The following is a 19,024-nucleotide window of genomic DNA, read 5'->3' as shown; positions in this document are numbered from 1 at the left end:
AAAAATTAGCCGGGTGTGGTGGCGGGCACCTGTAGTCCCAGCTACTCGGGAGGCTGAGGCAGAAGAATGGCATGAACCCAGGAGGCGGAGCTTACAGTGAGCCGAGATCGTGCCACTGTACTCCAGCCTGAGCAACAGAGCAAGACTCCATCTCAAAAAAAAAAATTATATATACATATATATATACATGTATACAGACATGTATTTGTCACATGGAAGAGAGAGAAAGGAGAAGGGTTGTTTTCTTTTTGGAAAAGAAAGTCAAATAATGATAAAATGATACAAGTCTTTAAACATGCACAGTCACTTCTTTAGCCTATGCTAAGTTTCAGTAAAAGTGTCCTAGAATTCAAATTGTTTCCCTAATACTAAACTACTCTATGTTATTAACCTTCTTCTACCTCAGTGCTGTCATCCATAAGTTGGGCATACAATGGGGAAAATAAAAGCACTCAGCTGAGTTAACAGGGGTAAAATGCTTGGAACAGCACCTGGCACACAATTAGCTACTATCTGCAACAGATAAATTAGTAAACTCTGCTCCATTTCTGCTCCTTCATGTGTGAAATGGGCAGAGAGTAATAACAGTGTTCATGTTCCTCATGAAATAACTGGTACAGTAGAATGAAAGTTCTGTGAGGGCAGTGATTTGGTCAATTTTGTTCTCTGGTGTATTTTCACACACAGAACTCAAAGAACTAAAAACAGAACTACCATTCAACCAAGGAATCCCACTACTGGGTATATACTCGAAGGATTATATATTGTTCTACCATAAAGACACATGAACATGTATGTTCATTACAGCACTATTCACAATAGTAAAGACATGGAATCAACCTAAATGTCCACCAATGGTAGACTGGATGAAGAAAATGTGGTACATATATACCATGGAATACGCTGCAGCCATAAAAACAAAGAAAGAGATCATGTCCTTTTCAGGAACATGGATGGAATTGGAGACCATTATCCTTAGCAAACTGACACAGAAGCAGAAACCCTGATAATGCATATTCTCACTTATAAGTGGGAGCTAAATAATGAGAACACATGGACAAAAAGAGGGGAGCAACAGACACTGGGGCCTATGTGAGGGAAGGTGAGAGGAAGAGAGGTTCGGAAATAAAAAATACTGTTGGGTACTATGCTTAGTACCTGGGTGACAAAATAATCTGTATGCCAAGCCTGGAGTCACGAGTTTATCTATATGACAAACTTGCACATGTACTCCTGAGCCTATAATAAAAGTTAAATATTTTTTTAAAATAACAGTTCCTAGCACACAGGAGTTCATCAAATAACTGTTAAATGAAATGAAACTGTTTGTACTATTATTATCAGATGTTGTCAGAGCCACAAGTATCACCTATTTCTATTTATTCCACCTTACTTCACTGGCTTACCAACTTACCCTCTTGCAATGTGTTTATATTCTTATCTAAGAATCAAATCTAAAGTTTCAGATAAGAGAAATCCCCTAGGAATTTAATATCATTTTTATCCTATTTTTGCTATGAAATGTCTGTTTCTTTTTTATATACACTACGGAAAGTGTTACAACTTTTATTTTGGTAAAATGTATATAACATAAAATTTACCATTTCAACGCTTTTTATGTATACAGTTTAATGGTAGTAAGTACATTCACATTGTTGTACAGCCATCACCACTCTCTAGCTCTAGAATATACTCTCTTTTTAAAAAATACCGCTTCTATGATATGTTAAGTTTAGTTTATTAAAAGTAATCAAGGCAAAGCAAATCAGAAATTACTTAACTGAGCAATAATAACCATTTACCCATTTTGACAATCACTGTCATGCTAAAGATTCTGTCAAAGTGGTCTTGCTATTTGTTAGGCAAACAAATCTATTTAGGTAGATCTCTCTGATTTTATGAGATTGGGGCTATGTGTTTTGACATGTATATGTTAGATACTAATTGACTATTTGATTTTATTTGATTATACATTTACATACTTGTAAATCTTTTCAATTTGAAAACTCTCATAACCAGATTCAGTGGACCCTCTCACTTCCACAGACCCAATGTAAAGGCGGCATTGGTCTGCATCACAGTTCAGAGAATTACAAGATCTACTTGGGAAGAGACAACATATTTTTCAGGTTATATCTCTGAATTGTAGACAGCAATAAAGAAAAAATAAACTTGATTGTATTCCATTGCTGCCTTATTGATGCAGAAAGAAAAACACTGACAGATAAAACTTGAATGCATGTTTTGGAAGATATTCTTCTATAGCTCAGGGCCTTGAATGAATTTTTATATTGAAACCATTCATCTACCTAGTTTTAAAATATGCATTTCAAATGCCATAAGCAAACATCTTGACCAGGTAAAAAGAATCAAATGTTATGATGTGCCATGTTATTCTATGAAGAGACACTTTTAACATCTCCAGAGAGGGAACTGCCCACTGTTTTATTGGGGTTTGTATTTATGAAAGTCACATAATGAATACATGTAACACTACAAAGAGAAACTTTAATTCCCCCTAAAAAAGGGCACTTCCACCATTTTATTACATTTTCCCTTCATTTAGCAATCACACTTCTGCTTTTTCCTACTATTGTGTGAGGGGCTTTGCTAGACACAGCTAAGTGATAAATCCTAGATTAAAAGGACAAGGCCACTTGTTTTTAAAACTAAATCATGGTGAATTTGTCTCAAGAATTTTAAAACAGAACTTAGATTTTAACACATCAAGCAATTTACTTACAAGGGAGAATGTTCCTAAGAGAAGTATCCATTCAAAGTTGAGCAAACTGCATGGAACAGTTTAGTAACCAAGGCAACAGAATTGAAACCCTAAGATTCCCTGGAACTAGGGGTTCCCAATTAGGAACAGTTAATTTCGTCAATGAATTAACATTCTATTTTAATGTACAACCATGTGCTTGAGACAGGGGATTTAGTTCACGCTAGCAAGAAAAATGCCTAATGGGGTAATTAAGAAAGGGCTAGAGGTGGGGTGAGAGGAGAAAAGTAGTAATTGTGCCAAAAATAAACAGTCAGTTTAGACTGTAGTCTAAAGTAAAGACAACAACGCAAACCTACAGGTTAGAGCTCTCTGGTTCCTGTGAAAGAAGGCAGTAACATAAAAGTGGTATGAAACAAATTTCAAATATATTCAGTGAGCTTTCTCTAGAAAGTTATCGGTTACAGAGGGAGTTATATAGGAAATAGGCGAATTCTTCTCTTTTAATTCTGCTCCACTGTAAGATTATCTCTAAGGTCCTCACTGTATTCTTTTTTTTTTTTTTTTTAGACGGAGTCTCATTCTGTTGCCAGGCTGGAGTGCAGTGGCGCGATCTCGACTCACTGCAACCTTCGCCTCCCGGGTTCAAGCGATTCTCCTGCCTCAGCCTCCCAAGTAGCTGAGACTACAGGTGCCCGCCACCACACCCAGCTAATTTTTGTATTTTTAGTAGAGACAGGGTTTCACCGTGTTGGCCAGGATGATCTTGATCTCTTGACCTCGTGATCCGCCCACCTCAGCCTTGCAAAGTATCGGGGTTACAGGCATGAGCCACCGCACTGGCCAGTCCCCACTGTTTTTTATTGCCTCACCCACTTAGCTCTCATTAGAGGCCACACTGATTTTCTCCCCTTTTTGCAGTTCTCTGGTCTTCAACTCCTAAAGAAAATTAACCTCTTTCATCACTAAGATGTAACCTCCATTGTAAGGCAGTAAAGTTCAAACTTTGGCTTGGCTATGTTGGTACTTAGGGCACAGAGAGGTTAGCACACAATGGATCTAAATATACCACTATTTGGGGATAAATAGCTTCCAGGGATCTGGATGCAGAATAAGCTAAGCCAGAAAGATTCAATGCAGTCTCCTCAGAAAGTCAGCCACACGCATCTTGGAGAAGCCATGTGGTTTCAGGGCCATTCTAAGAATGCAGCTATACTATAGTCAGTCCAAGTGGTCATCACATTAAGGAATCTCAATTTGTGAAAAATAATATTTCAATAAAAAGGATAACACTTGTTTTGTCAAAGGAGTGGTAACTTCACGTGGATATTTGTCATAGGTTTTATTTAAATGAAAGCTACCCTGACTACATTAAAATATGATTTATTTAATTTAAATTTATTTTGCACGTATACAACTTTCAAAGAACAAGTTCATGGCTTAAGCAAATTAAACTCAGATTGTAGAAATACTTCTCATTTGCAAAGTCTTCTGGATAAAAATAGATACCCAGCTAATAAAGACTATTCATCTTTTAATTTCAAAAAGGAAATTCAACCATAACATAAACTCATCATCCAGCAACAAATATACCATGAAGGAAACAAGAAAATAATTAAGAGTTATTATTGTGTCTTAGACCCCAGTTGATTCAGTCCTGCAAGATACTCTGGACCAAAGACTAGTTGTTCTGTGACAGCAAACTCAATTCAAAATTGTATTTGCTAAGCAGTTTGAAGTTTCAGAAAGGAGGTAGGAAGTCAGGTGTCTCATTAGGGGAAAAAATGAGCAGGGAAACTGAATAGAGTGAAGGGAGTTGAGGGAATAAAGCAAGGGAAAAATAAAATAAGACATTATGTGAAGGGGAGAATGGCAGGGGAAAGGGTGGGCCAAGGAGATTGTCTGACTTAAGCAGATAATATTGGAAAGCAGAAATCAAATACAATGGTCACCAGCCTTTTTACAAAAGTCTTTCCTAAGAGTCTGTCGAAGAAGGGTTAATCTAGGGTTAGGCACCCTGAGGCATAATCTGGTTCTGCATTTTAAACTTTAGGGGATACTATTATTTATCTGTTAAAACAATTACTAAGCTAAATAATAAAGTCCTAATGCCAAACTGTTAATTGAAGTGCTGTCTCTCCTAATATTCATGTCCACCTGAACCCTTCCTTGTGGTCGTATTTGGAAATCAGGTCTTTGCAGATGCAATCAAGTTAAGGTGGAGTCATACTAGATTAGGGTGGGACCTAAATCCAAATGATCAAAGTAGGATGTAGACCAAGCTGGTGATAGTGGAACAGGGAAGAAGCATAAATTTAGAGATGGTGAAGAGGACCACCCAGTGGTACATAGTAAAGAGGAGTCAGGCACACAGATGATTCCACTGTTGAATGAGGAACAAGGGTGAGCCCCTGGCAGAAGGGAGAGGAGTAGGAGAAGCAACTGAGTTTGATGGTAAAGGGACAAAGAGGAAAACGGCCAGTTTGCAGAGGCTAAAAGTTTAACAGCTGAGGTTCTGAGTGGACTAACTTTTCAAGTTGGTTCAAAGCATCAGGAAGAGTGAAAGGATTTGGGAGGACAGATGGGAAAAGTGAGAATGGAACATCCTTCACTCTTGGGGAACAATTTTGATGTCCTATTCCAACCAAATGGCACTTCACCTGATTACCTCTTATCAGTACTGGTCTTATTTAAATGTCTCAAGTCTCATAGATTTCTCTTTTATCTCTCAAATTAATTAAAAGTTACTAAATATGTCCAAGCAGGACAGATGAATCACACTGTCTATGCAGTTAATATAAATTAAGTGAAACTATAACTTTGAATAAATAAGGGTTTTTTTAATTTTTGATTTCAGAATTGGAAAAAATAATCAAACAAGTAGGCCAATGGGTCATATCTTTCCCACTACTTTAAAAGCTCTTAACCAATAGTAAACTTGGAAGTCAAGTATAAAAGAAGTCTGAAAAATACTTCTGTAGGAGGCTGTTCAACAAATGAAACCGAAACAACCGTGGAGCCATCTGTATGAAAACCACGTTGGAGCCCACCTCACACAGCATACCAGGATGAATTCAAATGCATCAAAGATGCAAAAAAAGGATAAACTACTAAAGTACCAGAGGAAAACATCATTCTGAAGGTTAAAATCTTTTACAAGGTATTTATGAGGTAGATGCATGAAACTGTTACAATTATAAATCAACTTCTGATGCGTAAAACTCTTAAAATTATAAATCAACTTCTAAGCCAGTTCAGTGAACTACTTGGGCAGGCAGAAAAGAAATACACAAGAGTAAATGATTAGCCAAGTCTATACTAGATGAGCCAAACCTTCCTCCTTAAATCAATAGCTCCTTATTTCTTTGGCTTCAAAAATACAGTAGAAGAAAATTCTATTTATAATACACTTTGTATTAATTTCCTAGGGCTCCCATACAAAGTATCAAAAACTAGGTGGCTTCAAAAACAACAGAAATGTATGCCTCACAGTACTGGAGGCTAGAAGTCTGAAATCAAGGCCATGCTCTCTCTGAGGGTTTTAGAGGAGAGTCCATTCTTGCCCCTTCTAGTTTCCGATGCTGGCCAGTAAACTTTGGCATTCCTCAGCTTGCAGACCCAGCACTCCAGTCACATGACCGTACTCTCCCTGTGTCTCTTCGTATCATCTTCCTCTGTGCATGTCTATTTCTGTGTCTAAATTTCCCCTTTCATGAGAATGCCAGTCCTTATTGGATTAGGGCTTGTGCTAATGGCCTCACTTGAACTTGATTACCTATATAAAGGCACTATTTCCAAAGAAGGTCAGATTCTGAGATACTGAGGGCTAGGACTTTAACATGTCTTTTTGAGGAGAGACAATTCAGCCCATAACATACTTCAATCATAATATATCTACTACTTAAAACACACATTCTCCATGCCAAATCCCCCTGGAAGTAGCAAAGCCACAGGCCAACATTCCCCACAGGGTGCCCTGGGGACACCACAAGTCCACCGTGTTCAACATAAACACACCCCGACCCAGACTCACTGTATTAGTCTGTTTTCACACTGCTCATAAAGACACACCCCAGAGTAGGCAATTTACAAAAAAAAGAGGTTTAATGGATTTACAGTTCCATTGTGGCTGGGGAGGCCTCACAATCATGGCAGAAGGTGGAAGGCACATCTCACATGGTGGCAGACAAGAGAAGAAGAGCTTGTGCAGAAAAACTCCTCTTTTTAAAACCATCAGATCTCTTGAGACTTACTCACTATCACAGAAACATGGGAAAGACCTGCTCCCATGATTCAATTACCTGCCATGGGTCTCTCCTACAACAGATGGGAATTCAAGATGAAATTTGGGTGGGGACACAGGCAAACCATATCACTCACTGACATAGAACCTGGAGGAGGGTGGGCAAAATGCCCCAGACATGTTTCTCTAATACTCTCAAGATGAGAAAAGGATTTTTAAAGGTTTAACAGCATCCAGGCCAATAAGCATCTATGAGGCTTCAAAGTTTCATGTGAAAGAAAAATCCAGTCAACAGCAGCTGCTTTCCTTGCGTTTCACCAGAGCTTCCACAGGAGCAGTAGAAAGCTGGGTGGGGTGACCTGACATGGAACACTTGCAAAAAAGCCACATATTGCCGGTCCAGAGGGGCTGCCATCATGCTTGCTAAGGCAATTCCAGCCCAATCCTAAGGCTCTTATACAGTGGGTGCAAACTCTAAATGGCAGATTTTGTCCTTAAACAGAGGCTTCTGTCATCTCTCAAGGATGTCACCCATATGTCCATGTCATGTTATCTTTCATTACCTTGCCAAAGCATGCTGGACACCACGACAGCCTGAGAGCAGGGTTTACTGGTCCAATGACAGGTTGGGAAGAAAAGTGCTGGGAAGCCCTGCTACATTTCTGGAATCTACAGGAACCTCCCAGAATTGAGGTTCCTTGAAGATGCTCCCAATTCCCAGATAGAGGTATTACACCTTCTCCTGGAACCCTCATCCCTACCCGCTTTAAGTTTCCAATTTCATTCACTAAGTGAAACTCACTTGCAGATAGACAGTTGAAGCCTGCTAAAGTCCTCAAAGCGCATGGCTCTGTATTCCTCTAGCTATTTCTCTGTCCCTTACAAAAGAGAGATTGGAAATGGAAATAGAGTCTCACTACGGTGACTGTCAGGGAGATACCAGAACAGCAGGTAGATTTTGAGGAGAGGAAAAAGGAGAAATGTCACAGCCTTAGAGAGCAGTTCTAGTTTATGGGAAAATTGAGCTGTAACAGGGCTCAGAGACTTCTTAAAATTAAGACTTCCAAAAATCACCATTCATTTGTTCATTTATTCATTTATTCAAGCACTTCCTGAGCTCAAATCTGCTAATTTTAATGATGAGGATGAGGATGAGAGGCAGAGAAGCGAATTCCTGGATTCCTGGGGAATACAGACACAGAAGAGGCCTTAAGCCCTGGAATAACTCACACAACCATGCATCCTCGAGACAACACAGAAACTTCCAAGAAACCTGAACTTGGGGCCGATGGGGGGCATGTCCAGAAGGAGTGGATTGCCTACCCCTGGGGCCACAACTGAGCAAGGAGGCAACCTGAAGTAAATGACAGGGAGTCAGGACTGAGGAGGAAGAGGGGCCTTCTAGAGTGTTGATTAGAGGGGGACTCGGCAGGAAAGCGGAAGGAGAAGGTCACCTAGTTTGCCACTAAAAGAATGAGGAAGTGGTTAAGGCGGCATGTTTCACACGAAGCCAAGCTGCTGCCATTGAACTGCCCCTTTTCCTCTCTTCCTCTTCCTGGGCCAACACTCTCAGTGCACTCTCCCAGATCTGTGCCCAGCAGCAGTTCATGAGGCTGCCACACTTTTGGTTGTAAGTATTTAACAGGCAATAAAAAACTCAGGGCTAGATATCTATCCAAATCTTCATAAAATATATAGAACTATAGCACAGACTTGAAGTATAAAATTGCTTTTGAGACATGTAAAATTACGGTGAATTTTGGAAAAGGCTTAACTTTTAATAAATCAAAATGACACTTTGGTGACACAATTCAAGCTTCAGATGTATTTCATTAACACTGAAACTAAGAATGAACCACTCAATGATGCAATTGAGTGTGATGCTGAAATCAAAAATACAACCACTCTTGCAGTCATATTTTTTCCTTTTTAACCTTCAGCTCAATTATATTACATTTATTGACTAGTTTCACCATGTGTAGAATAATAGTAAATTAAGACTTAATTATCTACTTTTTAAAAAACTGAATTTCTACCCAGAGATAAGGCTATAAAATTCCTATTAAACAAATTTCAGAGCAAACAATAAGGAGAAAAGTCTTCTCTATAGATAAATATCAAAAAGTAGATACACAGTATGTGTTATAAAAAAACATCTTTTGTCAGAGCTGGCTTCATAGGTTTTATCATTCTTGTTGCTACTGTTGTTTTTAAACTGCAAAGAGAAAAAAAATCATTTCTTAAGGTCATCTTTATCCAGGTCTACTAGAAGTACTTTATGGATTGGAACTTGACTCTCACACTTGTATGATGCATTTTATCCTAAAGCTCTTCACATCTTAATTCTGAGTAGAGAAACATATCAAGTCAAAAAATAAGCCCCAGGGGCTAATGAAAAGGAAAATTCAACTTATAATCATCAACATTAGAAAATTCTGACAATATTCTGTTAATTAATAGAAAGAAGAAAGAAGCACTTCTAGAACTACTAAGATAGCCCAAAGTATTGACTATTTTCGTTAAAAATTCATCATTCAAAATGAAGTCAATTTATAGTTTTTGTTATATTGATAGGTATTCTGAGGATTATCCAAATGTTCCATGAGGGTTTTTGTATCATATAGCTAATTCTGGGTATTTCTAGAACTGAACTTTTTGCTATTCTTCTTACTAATGACGTTTACTATTTCCTTCTTTATTTATTTATTTAGAGACAGAGTCTCGTTGTTGCCCAGGCTGGAGTTCAGTTGTGGGATCTCAGCTCACTGCAGTCTCTGCCTCCCAGGTTCAAGAAATTCCCCCACCTCAACATCCCAAGTACCTGGGACTATGGATGTGTGCCACCAAGCCTGGCTAATTTTTGTATTTTTTTGTAGAGACGGGGTTTTGCCATGTTGGCCAGGCTGGTCTTGAACTCCTGACCTCAGGTGATCCACCCACCTCAGCCTCCCAAAGTGCTGGGATTACAGGCATGAGTCACTGTGCCTAGCCTATTTCCTCTTTTTAAAAATTACTATTATTATTGTCATTCTCAAACTATTATCTCATAAATGTTATATTGTCTATATCAGATTTGCAGTGTGGGCTATGTTTTTTAAATAACAGATGGTATTTGAATATATAAAAGATAGAAATCCTTTTCAAAATGTTGCTTTGTCTATTTTTCTGAAAAGCTTGACAACCGTCTGTAGAGCTTTTGCAGAAGACTTTTTTCTTCCCTTATTTTTAGTCTCTTTAAAATCAATGACTATTTTTATTCTGCTTGGTCAGACAAGTAGGCCTTTGATTTACAACAGCTGTATTCCCAAGGAACACACACAAACACACATATATATAATTTCATTTTGCCTTTATAATTCTTTTTTTAATTATCAAGTAAGAAGACATAGTTTATTGGTCTAAGGATTTTGAAATCATTCGGGTCTTTTAAACTAACGTGATGAAGTTATAGAGTGGTTTTGTTACACATCTCATTGCCATAATTTTGTCTAGCTCTGGCTTTAATAATTCTATTTCAACAATTGCTAGCCTGTGTATAATATTTTCCTTTCCTTGACTTCTCCATTTTATTCCTAAATTCAGAAGATTATTGATGTGAATTCTTCAACCACTGGTAATGTATTTAAGCTTAATTCCAGTTGTTTAAAATGCTCTTCAACATTTTATTATTATAAAAATGTCATGATGGGAATCTACTGGTACATATGAAAATGTCTATATTTGAGTTCAGCAGTGATCCAGAGCTAATATTCCCAAGATTTCCTAAGAGAAAATATATGTTTACAGGAAAATAAAACTGAACAGCAACCAAGAGTTGGCTCTCAGATATATGACCATTAGCTTCTTTGTTTGTTTGTTTGTATCTCTTTCCCTAAAATATAAGAACAAGGCAATAACAAATATGAAGAAAAAATTTACAGCCATATTACATTTAGATCCCAACAATTAACTTATAATGTATCTGCTTCATATGAAAATGCTAAAATATGTAGGTACTCAAGAAAACTTTTCATTCTGAAGATGACCAGAAATTTTTGTTTGCCAGTTCAACTGACACTGAAAACCTACATTTGCCTATTATTCTCCATGCTTCCATGTAACCTAATAACCACCCAACCACCAAAATGGTGGCCTCTAACAAGGCTGGGTTCTGGTACTGCTGGCTCCTTATTCTACGGCCCACATGTTTATATGCTGATAGATGCAAATACATGTAAGATTCTCTAAGGCCAGACATAAGTTCACTTGGCCTATAACACAGCAGTGACCCTTGAAATGCAAGTACAAACTCCACATTTTTTTAGTTTCATATAAAATATTTCATGCTTCATAGGAAACAATTAATTTCATCTATTAAAAGAAACCAAATGAGAAAACCTCCAACTAAATCTATCACTCATTTAATCTATAAGCCCAGAAAAAAAAAATTAGCTGCTTCTTGCCTCGGTTTATCTACATTAGCTCCTGAACGGATACACTGGGGCAGGGAGCAAGTCATTTTCTAGTCTTGTTTCCATACAAACTTGAATTCTTCTCCCTGAATAACAGGAGTAACAGTCCAATTTTACCAGAACACCAGTTCTGAGACAATCAGCTGAAGGAACAAGGTATCACTTCAGCCACTGTGTCTTTCTAAAAGTTTCTTTCAGGGATGATACCTTAATTTATTTTTCCATTGCCTTTCTCTTTCTCCTAAAATACTAAGCATACACCAGGTTGGATAAATAATTGGCATTCAGTAAATAAACTTATTATTATCTCTTTAATCCATAAAGATCTTTCTTAACTTTTTTTTTGTTGTTTATTTTTTAAGACATGTCTTGCTCTGTCACCTGGGCTGGAGTGCAGTGGCACTCCACACAAACATGGTTCACTGTAGCTTTGACCTCCTGGACTCAAGCCATCCTCTCACCTCAGCCTCCCCCGTAGCTGGGACCACAGGTGTGTGCCACTGCACCCAGCTAATTTTTTAAAAATGTGTTGTAGAGACAGGGTTTCGCCACATTGCCCTGGATGGCCTCAAGCTCCTGGGCTCAAGCAATTCTCCCACCTCAACTCCAAAAAGTGCTAGGATTACAGGCATGAGCCACCACAACGAATCTTAAAAATCTTTTTAAGATAAAATTGTTTTTATTAATAATTGAGATGTTTTGAACAAAGGTCATTAATATTAAAAACTTTTGTAGGTCATTTAGTGTTAAAAGTTTCTGCTACTGTGAACATATACTATTAAATACTTTTATCATGTAGTGTCCACCCTAAATCTTTTTGGTAAATAAGATGGGTTAAAAATAAATTATGTCAATTTAAGAATTTCAGTCTTCTAGATTTTGATTTAAGAATATTATTTCCTAATCTCCAGGAAAATCACAGTGCATTGATGCTGAAAATGAACACATCTCCTGTAACCTTGAAACCAATTACATAACATGTTATTGCTTCTTTTCCCCCCACTATTTCTCCCATGACATCACAACAAGTTCTTGAAAAGTTATTGACTCTTAAAAGCCGAGCTTCGCATTCTTACCTGGCACCCTCTTTGCCCAGTTGATCATGTGAACCAGCTCCCTGTCTGCCAGGTTGGTCAGCAAGCCCATCATCGAAGCCTCACTGAAGGGTCTGGTAGGATCGTACTCGGAATAGAGTATGGGGGGCTCAGCATCCAACAAGGCGCTGACCATCTGGTCGGCCGTCAGAGACAAGGCCGGGCTGTTCTTCTTAGAGTGTTTGATCATGAGTGGGCTTGGCCAAAGGTTGGCAGCTCTCATGTCTCCAGCAGACCCCACTTCACCCCTGCCCTCCCCATCATCTCTCTGGCGCTTGTGTTTCAACATTCTCCCTCCTCTTCGGTCTTTTCGTATCCCTGAAAACACAGGGGGAAAAAAATTAGTTTATTTTTTTTCCTGTGTAAACTTTTATACAAAAAATTTTCAAAGCTAACCATCTTTCATTTTATTTGAAGATATACTTTCAAGCACAGGTGAGCTGGTAAGTGTTTAACAAGTGGCTCTCCAAGAGAAGAAGAAAAAGATTTCTATTTGTAGCAGTTGCCAATTTTCATGGTGTAAATACTACCACCATAACAAACTTCAGGCCACTTGTCTGACATCAAATGGCTTACAAAACTCCTGAAAATTGAACAGTAGGCTTTGGTGAGCTCATACAAACTGACTCCGACACACCAGGTATGGGTGTGTGTGTAACAGGTGTTATAAAGAGAATAGAATTCTAATTTTAGTTATTCTAAAAAAATATAATTTAGCATCAAAGACTACTTCTGCTAGCAATATTCTTTTAATAGTAAATTAAAAGGGCATTTTTAAAAGCATTTAGTCCAAGTAGACTTCTTAATGGGCAAGACTAAATAAGAATGACTTGCTCTTAAGGTATATTACAGACTCTGGCCCCCTGGGGTGCTAAGTCCTTCACTGTTACTAACCTGCTCCTCATCACCCTAGGATTGCCCCAAATCCCTCAAGTCGTTTACCGGATTTTAAGCTTTTCACAAATGTATTTGTTTTTTCCTAACATAAAAGTTGTAAAATTGTAAAAAGAGTTTGTTTTATTTGATAATTTCCCCCAAAAGGCTTCTTTTTCTTTTTTTTTTTTTTTTTGAGATGGAGTCTCGCTGTGTCACCCAGGCTGGAGTGCAGTGGCGTGATCTCGGCTCACTGCAAGCTCCGCCTCCCGGGTTCACGCCATTCTCCTGCCTCAGCCTCCCAAGTAGCTGGGACTACAGGCACCTGCCACCACGCCTGGCTAATTTTTTGTATTTTTAGTAGAGACGGGGTTTCACCGTGTTAGCCAGGATGGTCTCCATCTCCTGACCTTGTGATCCGCCTGCCTTGGCCTCCCAAACTTCTGAGATTATAGGCGTGAGCCACCGCGCCCAGCCCCCCACAAGGGTTTAGCCAATTGTGGTTCTCACTAACTAAATTACGAAATGGGGTGCTGAGGGGGGATCCAATCTTTTTGCAGTGATTCTTTGAGGTTTGGGCTCAGCACCTTAACTTGAAAAAGGCCATACTGTACTGCCAAAATGTATTAACATCTGCAAAAACAACTATTTTAAAAAGACAAAAAGCTTCTATATTTTCAAAGAAGTTAATCTCTCCAATATTTATCAGACAGCATAATTCTTAGATTTATGTGAAGGAAGCAATCATTTTGATAAAAAGTTAACACAACTATTTTTAATATCAAAGACATGAAAAATAAATGCTCTTTATAACATATCACTTGTTCTATCACTTTATAACAAATAACTAGCATGAGAACTTTGTCTTATTTTGTTTTAGTTTGTCAGGGTATTTGGACAAATGTGTGACTGAAATACATATATGTTTTATATATATAAGTATATGTGTAATATATTAAATGACACTTCAAAAACAGAGAAGCCACGAACTCTTCCTATTTGCTCAGTATTAAAATAAGCATTTCTCATGAAATAGTAAAAATTATAATAAAGATTATTATTATTTCTAATATGCATTCAGCACTTACTACATATTTTAAGCACTTACATACACTTTACATGGAAGCACTTTAGAACTAATTTAGTTCTCACAGTAATCTTGTAAGTTTGAGAAACCGTTACTTAAAGAGATGAACCAACTTGTACAAGATCATTCTCTGTTAAGTATGATTCCAGATTCTGGGTCTGAAAAGAAGTTTGCTTTTGTTTTCAGTTAAACAGAGATTTTGAATTTAATCCATTATGTAGGTACAAACTTAACAAGTTTCAGGACATTATGTAGGTACTAACTTAACAAATTGAGGGACACCTAAAAGTAAAAGATGAGAACAATGGCACCTGACCCAGCCATTGTCCTGGGTCAGGCATTTCAACTTTTATTGCCAGATTTGCCAATGAGATCACAATATCTGAATTAAGGGAGATGCTATGTCCACTCTACTTTCAACTCATCAGAGCATACCTGATGTATCACACTCATTGCTGGATCCTGAAACTATAAGAAAAATAAGCCTACTCAAGTTAGAGTAACTAGAAGGGTAAGGAGACATGAAATCAGGTCATATAGTGAGCAAGTGAGGAACAAAGAAGGGTTAGCCTAGAGAAAGGAAAACATGGAGGAAACCTGAGCATCTCCCGTAGATGGGTTGTTCTGCATAAGACGGGTTCAACTTGTTCTTTATGAGCCCAAAGGCTAAAATAGAAGCAGGGTGTCGAAACTTTTTAGTTAGTTACAGCTCAATGTAAGGAAGCAGTTTGTAACAGTAAGAGCTGACGACAAAGATAGAAGCTGCCATCATAGGAAATGATGAGGGGGATCACTGAGGGTTTCCAAGAATAGGCTAGATGAAGACTTTCAAGGGGGTGTTCCCAAAGGATTCCATTATCCAGAAAGCATTTCACTAGTTGACCTCCAGTATCCCCTCCAATGCTGAGATTGTACTATACGACTCTACCATCTTCTATCTGAAACATTAGAAAAAAAAAATGTAAGAGCAAGAGCCTTGTGATGGAACCAGGGAAAAAATGTCAAAAGCAAAGAATCTTTTTAGGTTCAGATTTCTCAGGAAATTCTGAGGTCAGAATTTTGAGAGGATAAGTTCTGACTTGTATTTCCCTACTTTGTGTGAGGACTGGGTAAGGAAAATGCCTGGTTCTTCAGTATTAGTCAGTGTATTACCCAAATATTATTTATACATCTACTCTACAAGTTTAGAAAGAAATTAACAATGTGATCAAGTCTTACAGCAAAGATTCAGCAGTGATTACAATCTTTAATAGCAGATCTACAGAAAGAAATCAAAGCAAGTGATTTGACTAAAAAAGAAATGGTTAGAAGGTGATATTGTTTTTCCTAAGGTGAAATCAAGAGTAACCAAATTATAACTACACAAGCATTTTACCTTTTAAAAATAAAGTACTTTAAAAATAATATGCTTCTTTCATAAATGTAATTTATCTTCATTTAAAAAGATTCCAAAGAAAAGCACTTAGGTTAATGAAACAAAACAAAATGTAGTATTACTACCCACCTTAAAAGGCTTCAGCAGTCATACTAAAGCTAATCTACTTTCCAGCAGAAGAATTTTAGAATCACTTCAGAAACTGATATTGGCAGTAATCAAAAATATTTTATCAAAGTATTTGTTCATTTAGTAAAAATCCGTTCAATACTTACAATGTATATTCACGGAAGATGCAGTGGTAAACAAAGACAGATCATGTTACCCTCCATCAAGTTTTCGGCTTGGAGGGAGGAAGACATTGATCAAAAGTTATTCAATATTCGTTGAATGAATTAATGAACGAATGAACTGCCGAAAGCACAGTGGATGGGAGGAAGTGACTGGGGAAGAAGGAGACAAAGAAAACTTCTCTAAGAAAGGATGTCACATTTAAATCAAATCATGATATTTCCCTTCTTGGAGGAATTTAGGAGCAGACTACTTAGATGGCTTAGTTGTAGCACTATGTAAAGAAGTAAGTGGAACCACCACACCCATTTACATCTCACAACTGTATGATTCAGGTTGTTGAACACAAGACACACAGGTTTGGGCTTTGGAACAAGAAAATACAACTGGAAAGATGAGGAAAGAGATGACTATTTATAAAATCATCAAATAATCAAGTAGGTGAAAGTAGATTCACTTTGCACTAACAAATATTTTCTTTAATATACTGATATGGTTTGGCTGTGTCCCCATCCAAATCTCATCTTGAATTGTAGTTCCCATAATCCCCACATGTGGGAGGGACTCAGTGGGAGGTAATTGAATCATGGGGGCAGGTTTTTCTTATGCTGTTCTCATGATAGTAAATAAGTCTCATGAGATCTGATGGTTTCATAAAGGGCAGTTCCCTTGCACATACTCTCTTGCCTGCTGCCATATAAGACGTGCCTTTGCTTCCCCTTCACCTTCTGCCATGACTGTGAGGCCTCCCCAGCCATGTGGAACTGTGAGTTCATTAAGCCTATTTTTCTTTATAAATTACCCAGTCTCAAGTATTTCTTTACAGCAGTATGAAAATGGACTAATACATATACCCTAAATGAACTATATTTTCCAAATTCCAAAGTCCCTACAAAGTGTACAAACAAAACAAAAATATTATTGTTTTTTGTTTTGTACAAACAAAAAACAGAGATTTTGTTTTTTTGTTTCAGTTAAACGGATTTTGTTTTAGTTAAAAAGAGATTTTGAATTTAATCCATTATGTAGGTACAAACTTAACAAAACAAAAAACAATAATATAAAATATTATATGGCCAACTGCATGTGATAGGATCCCAAGGATATGGTTCAATGAAGAATGGATCCTCTTCTACATCGGAGTAGTAATTTCACACATTATTGGTGATAATATTGCATAGACATTTTATAGAAGTTCAAAAATATCTAACTAGAATTGAGTGGAAGAAGGTAAAAAAAAAGGATGCGGCTTCTATTTCAATTTTACCCTAGGTTAAGTGAAAACTGCAAATCAGAAACAACAGCCTGTGTCACTATGGAACATACAGCTTATTCTTAATTATATAGAATGGTGGACCACAGGAATGGCATGGATAATTGAAATTCAAAGATAAAATTTAAAACTCATTCCTTGCTTCCTACCAAGACATTTTCTTGAATTGTTAGTAGAGCAGCAACATAGAGTGATATGGATTTTACTTAAGTTCACCCCCTGGCTGTCTAACTTTTGTTAACTCTCAGGGGAAAAGCCAAAAGGTCAAACTACCAGTTCATAGAGCAGAGGAAAAAACAAAAGAAACAATTAGTTTAGATCATGCAAATATTAAACAGGCAGCCTCTTGACAGTCAAGAAGTTTATCTGCAGAGACCAACATGTTGGCTTGGAATGCCATACACGCAAGATACATCGTCATTCATACACGAACATGCCATTTTCCAGAATGGTTGAGCAGTATATTCAACAGCACAATAGAGATGTTGTGCCCTGGATATCTAGTGTACACTGTCATGATAGCTCAAGTTATGTAATTGACTAGACAATATTTGCATCAAAGCAAATTTCTTTGTACCACTTTTCAAAATTTTAACCTTAACAATTATTGAAGGATTTTTCTAACAAGACCCACCTGTTTTATATAAGGGACCGAGATACCAAGCACTCTTTCATCCCGCAAGCCCACTGTAAGTGTGCAATGCCACCAGTTTGAATTTCATTTCCTTGGGTTAAAGCAACTATAATATCCTCGTCACATTGTTGTAAGGATTTAGAAAGGCTGAGTATAAAATTTCCACTTAGTAACAATCAATGTGGATTTGAATGATTCTAATCCACCCCAGGAGGTGTTAACTTATGAGAATTTATTAAAACAATAAACTCAGGCAATAGGAATGAGGAGAAAAGGGAGAGAGATGGTACAGAGGGCACTCTCTAGGGGAGGTGAACCCTAAGGAATCTCTTCAAAGTCGGCCTGGACTTGGAAGCTAGGTGGAAAGGCAGTACAGGGGACAACTTGTGGCAAGGTGAAAGGAGCTGAAGACACATCAACTGCTTAAATAATTATGTCCTGGCCCTAAAATAAAAAGATCTGTCCTAATGAGTCAAATGCCTAATGAGGCATTTTCAAAGACTACCTCTAATTACTTCACAGTTTGTTTAATCATCTGTTTTTTTCATTCTTTAAATTCTTTGGCTTGGCTATTGTATCTCAGAAAAAGTTAACATACTGCCTGAGTATTCATTAGGAATAGAATTCATTGGATTATGCTTCTAATGCACTCTAATTTTTACATTTTCTTTCATTGAAATGAGCTTTTTTCTTAATATGCTATGCTTCCAGAAAAATAACTAGTATAATATCAGTAAAGTTATTTCTCCAGTTTCCCATGACTACTTTCATGTATTATTAGATATTTCAAACATTTGCATAATCACTTTCTTTTGTTTCTCAATAATTCATGGCATATTAAAATGCAAGACAAAGAAATACACTAAGAGCTTTTAAATTCAACATGTTAAAACAGGAGTGCTGATTAATTAAGAATGAAATAAAGACAATAACTAACACAACTTTCTCTGGAGAGACTCCCCAGTATCAATTCTAACACTC

General features: G+C 37.4%; 1 protein-coding gene across 2 annotated transcripts in view; it reads right to left on the bottom strand.

Moving 5' to 3' along the window:
• ESR1 (estrogen receptor 1) overlaps nucleotides 1-19,024 on the bottom strand; it is a 411,090-nt gene that overhangs the window by 152,821 nt on the left and 239,245 nt on the right. For both annotated transcript variants that reach the window (XM_055267514.2, XM_055267503.2), the window contains one exon: nucleotides 12,493-12,828. In XM_055267514.2, coding sequence (XP_055123489.1) covers nucleotides 12,493-12,828 — 336 coding nt within the window. The remainder of the gene's footprint in view (nucleotides 1-12,492; nucleotides 12,829-19,024) is intronic.

The sequence above is a fragment of the Symphalangus syndactylus genome, chromosome 2 (assembly GCF_028878055.3).
Source record: "Symphalangus syndactylus isolate Jambi chromosome 2, NHGRI_mSymSyn1-v2.1_pri, whole genome shotgun sequence".
Lineage (NCBI taxonomy): Eukaryota > Metazoa > Chordata > Mammalia > Primates > Hylobatidae > Symphalangus > Symphalangus syndactylus.
The sequence above is the reverse complement of the archived record's forward strand: the minus strand, read 5'-3'. Positions and strand labels throughout refer to the sequence as shown.